General features: G+C 35.0%; 1 protein-coding gene across 1 annotated transcript; it reads left to right on the forward strand.

Moving 5' to 3' along the window:
• Positions 1-758: 758 nt before the first annotated feature.
• LOC133308435 (serine/arginine-rich splicing factor SR45a-like) lies at positions 759-3579 on the forward strand (the record flags this gene model as incomplete). The annotated part of the gene is made up of 6 exons (XM_061509056.1): positions 759-794; positions 938-1049; positions 1980-2129; positions 3156-3219; positions 3377-3381; positions 3487-3579. Coding segments are annotated over 6 exons (460 nt in total), but the record flags the coding sequence as incomplete, so codon positions are not given.
• Between the last annotated feature and the right edge of the window lie 433 nt (positions 3580-4012).

The raw sequence follows: 4012 nt of genomic DNA on the forward strand, positions 1-4012 counted from the left end.
GTCCCCTTAAATCACCTTGCGGTTCAAGAATTAGCTATGATAAAACATAAAGTTTTACAATTGGTACCTTTTAAAAAATTATGTTTGTGAGGAAATTATGTTTTTCTTTTTTCTATTAAGAGTAATTTTGGTACCTTTTAAAAAATTTAACAAAATTTTGGATGGAAAATCAAATTAGGGGGGTAAGAGATAAAAAAAATTTGAATAGGGGGTAAATGATTAAAAATTTAGGGGAGGGGGTTAAATAATTTTGAGAAAATTTGTAGGGGGTTTTTAAAGTTTTCCCTATTATTTTCAGTGAGGTTGAATTGAAAAGAATATGCTACAAATGCTGGACATGTGAATCTTCTTCCTTTTATTGGTTTTTACTTTATTATGCATCTCATAGCATTCAGTTGCAATCTTGATACGTGTTTGGATACTTTTATTTTTAGTTTCTCTTCTACATTTATAAGCATAAGCTAGTCAAATAGGTTTTAAGAAAAGTTCATATAATGACAAAAAAAAAAATTTTTACAACGAAGAAAAAGTTAAAAGTCGAAAGCTTTTAGAATGAGTTTTTTTTTAAGCTTTTATCATTTTTTATTAAATTGTGTGCTTTTTTTGAATGAAGAGCTAGGGACAGATAGATACTTTTCTTGAAATATATGAGCTTTTAAATATCTTTTAAGTTAAAATTTGTTTTTTTTAAGCTTTAGCTCAAAACTAGTTTTTAATTTTTTTAAAAAAAAAAAAACAAATGACTCTGTTGGATCAAGATCAAGATCACGATCAAGGTTTAGAACTCATTCCAGGTTGAGCTTCATAGAAATACACTTCTGATTTGCTGAATCACTTACAATATATTAGGCATGCACGCACATAAAAGCTATGTTATGATTTGATATCTTAACAATGGCAACCATCTTCTTTCTAGTGATGGTTGAGTTTGTTCCAGGAGTCAAGATTCAGCGGATGCAAGGAATCCCGGAAATAATTTGTATGTAACAGGCTTGTCCACAAGGATTACTTCCAGGGATCTTGAGAAGTATTTCAACAAAGAGGGAAAGGTACAATTCGTGTTCTTGAACTTATGGTAGTGAACATCACATCCCTTAATTTATCATGATTTAATGTTGTGACTTGTGAGTAATGTCTCGTTTCGTTTTGAGTTTTCTCAATGCAAGGATTTAAGCAACTATAGTTTCTAAATATTTGAATACATAGTATGTAAGACGATTTGATTTCTAGACTGTATATCTTGGTTTTAAATGTAGTTTCTGGACGAAGGAATGATGAAATGTAATTTTCATTCTTTCAGTTAAATGACTCAAGTTTTAGGCTTTTAGCTAGACTTATCCTGTCCATTCATTTGAAGCAACAACAAACCAAAATGTGGCTTATTTGATGCTCCTATGTGATCTGTCTGTGTAAATATACACTTCCTATTGTGACTTTGACTTCTTCTATTCTATGGATTCATTTGTAAGTCTTAATGATGGATATAAAGAGTATTCTTATGAGCGACAGGACCCTACTTGTTAACTGTGTTTTACATATGGCACATCGATTTCTAGCTTGGCCTCCTTTACTATTGCTTGTGTTTGGATGCATAATGGTGCCTTGACTATTGCCTTAGACAGGTGGATTATCATGTGAAGATTTTGATGAAAAAGCTATGAACTTCTGATTTAATTATGATAGTTTAGTTTCTGGAAACATGAAGTTGAAAACGCTTTCTTTGGCTCATCATGTGGTGATATTTTTGGTTGTCCATAGCATTGATACTTGTTTAACATATCAGATCATGTGTTTTGGGGAAGAAAACAAGTGGGACTTGGGATATTTCTCTGGTGTTTGAAGAAGTCCATGTTAGGCTTCGTATCTTACAGCCAATTCTATGTTTTCATATTGATTAAATCATTATGTCAAGGAAAAACCAACCACATTGTAAACAACAGTCTTTTTTTAGTAAATTTTTATGTAACTTTCGCTTGCAGGTTGTCGAGTGCCACCTGGTAACAGATCCTCGTTCTAAAAAGTCTCGTGGATATGGTTTTGTCACTATGGAAAGTAATCACGATGCTGAGCGATGTACCAAGTATTTGGACCGCTCTGTTTTTGAAGGTCGACTGACAACTGTGGAAAAGGTAATATTTAACGCTATTAGCTCCAGACTGATTCTACTCTAGCCAAATGATTTTCGGATATCTTCTTCTTTTCCTTTTTCTTTTATTCATAATAATCCTATATGGCAATAAAAGTATATGCTTCATGACTGTTAATTTTATCCTGTTATTAGTTTAAGAAATATATATAAAATAAAAGTAAACATGTGTTTTAAATAAAATGAAGGTGTTGGAATCTTAAGCTTTTAGCTGGCAAATAACATTACAGTATGGCTTACTACTTACTAGGAATTGTCAATTGTCCTTGTAACTGTCTAGTCTCTGGAAATTTGAAGTTGATTTATTGAAATTCGAAATGCTTCAAACGGCAGTACGTTATATTATAAACTTTTATCGTTATGTTTCAAATGTCCTTACCTGTCATGATGTTGTTTGTGTACCGTTCAATTCTGTGAGCTCACTATGTACCTATGAGGGTAATGTTATTATATGGATTACACCACTAGCTGAGGTAAAGACCAGGCTAGAAGGTATAGTTCCAAGAGGAAGCAAGCTGATATCAAGGGCAGATAAATAACAAGAGCATGACTTGGAAGTAAATGGGCATAACAACAGTACATAAAAGATATCTCCTAGTGTGCCCCCTAAGGGCTATTTATAAGAAAGATGACGCGGGTTGGTGAGGTGGGGGTCAACCCTTCTTGGGGTGCACACCCATGATGGCAGTGTTAGGCGTGGTTAGCGCTGCCACTCAACCACTGCACCCGGCGATGTCAGCATTGAACAAAGGGGCAGGTTCCTTTGCAGTGCTTATGGCGACTGCCTTTAGCGGTTAATATCCCGAAGTGGGACATTTTGGTGTATCTCTTAGACGTGCGACAGTCTTGGAGATCGTGAGGGCCTACATTAGCCCTAAGGGCTGACGCGGAACAAGGCTAGGGGTTGGGCTTGAGTAACTGGACCAGCTGAGGGTTGGGCCTGAGTAATTGGACCACTCCAGTACTTGGGCCATCCAGAACAGTTTGCATCCTCCTTTATGATGTGGAGGCCAAGAGAAGTCGTGACAGGACTCCAATTCCTGGCAGATACCGTGGTTCAAGAGATAAGCAAAGTATATTGGAGAATCATTTTTCTTGGACTTTGTTTTTCAATTTTACCATAATCTATTATCTTCAACACTTAATGTGATATACAAAATCAATCCCATTTTTTTTTATAAACCTTAAAGCTGTCCTGCTATAGGATGAATAACTTGCATACTGTGCTAGTGGCTGTACCTTGGGACAGATTTTCCTTTTTACATTAGATGAACTAATTTGAATCAGAATTATGTTGAGATTATGTTATTACTGATTGATTGACTCTACCTATTATGCAGGACATGGATGGCGACGATCACGTTATCGATGGCAGCATTGGCAGGACAGATATTATTATTCAAGGGACCGGCGTGGACGATTACTTTGATTAATCACGTGATCTCTTCGTATTTTACGAAACTATGAACTATGAGGACTTTGTCCAATGAACTTTTATTCAATGACTAAATTCTTGAGATGAATAGTGCGAAATACTTGTACTTATACTTAAATAAATTGAGAAATTGTCCATTAGTATAATGTGATCCATTAACTTCTTAGGAAATTCTCAGGCAATCCAAAGGCTGTCTCCGCATGGGTGTTAGGCCCTTAATCTTCAGGGGGTTATAAGCTAATATTGTAATATTTCAATACTTTGATTGGGTTCGCAAATTGGGATTATCTCCATTAACTTAGATCTTGTTTGGGTGAGACGTAGCCATATCCAGATTTTTTTATTTTATTTTTAATAGATAGGGGGGCAAAGCCCAAATAAAAACAAACTAAGACACTTCATCCTAATAAGGGTAAAGTGTTTCAATTACA

The sequence above is a fragment of the Gastrolobium bilobum genome, unplaced genomic scaffold (genome assembly GCF_033153095.1).
Source record: "Gastrolobium bilobum isolate Gb01-03AN ecotype WA unplaced genomic scaffold, APGP_CSIRO_Gbil_v1 utg8372, whole genome shotgun sequence".
Lineage (NCBI taxonomy): Eukaryota > Viridiplantae > Streptophyta > Magnoliopsida > Fabales > Fabaceae > Gastrolobium > Gastrolobium bilobum.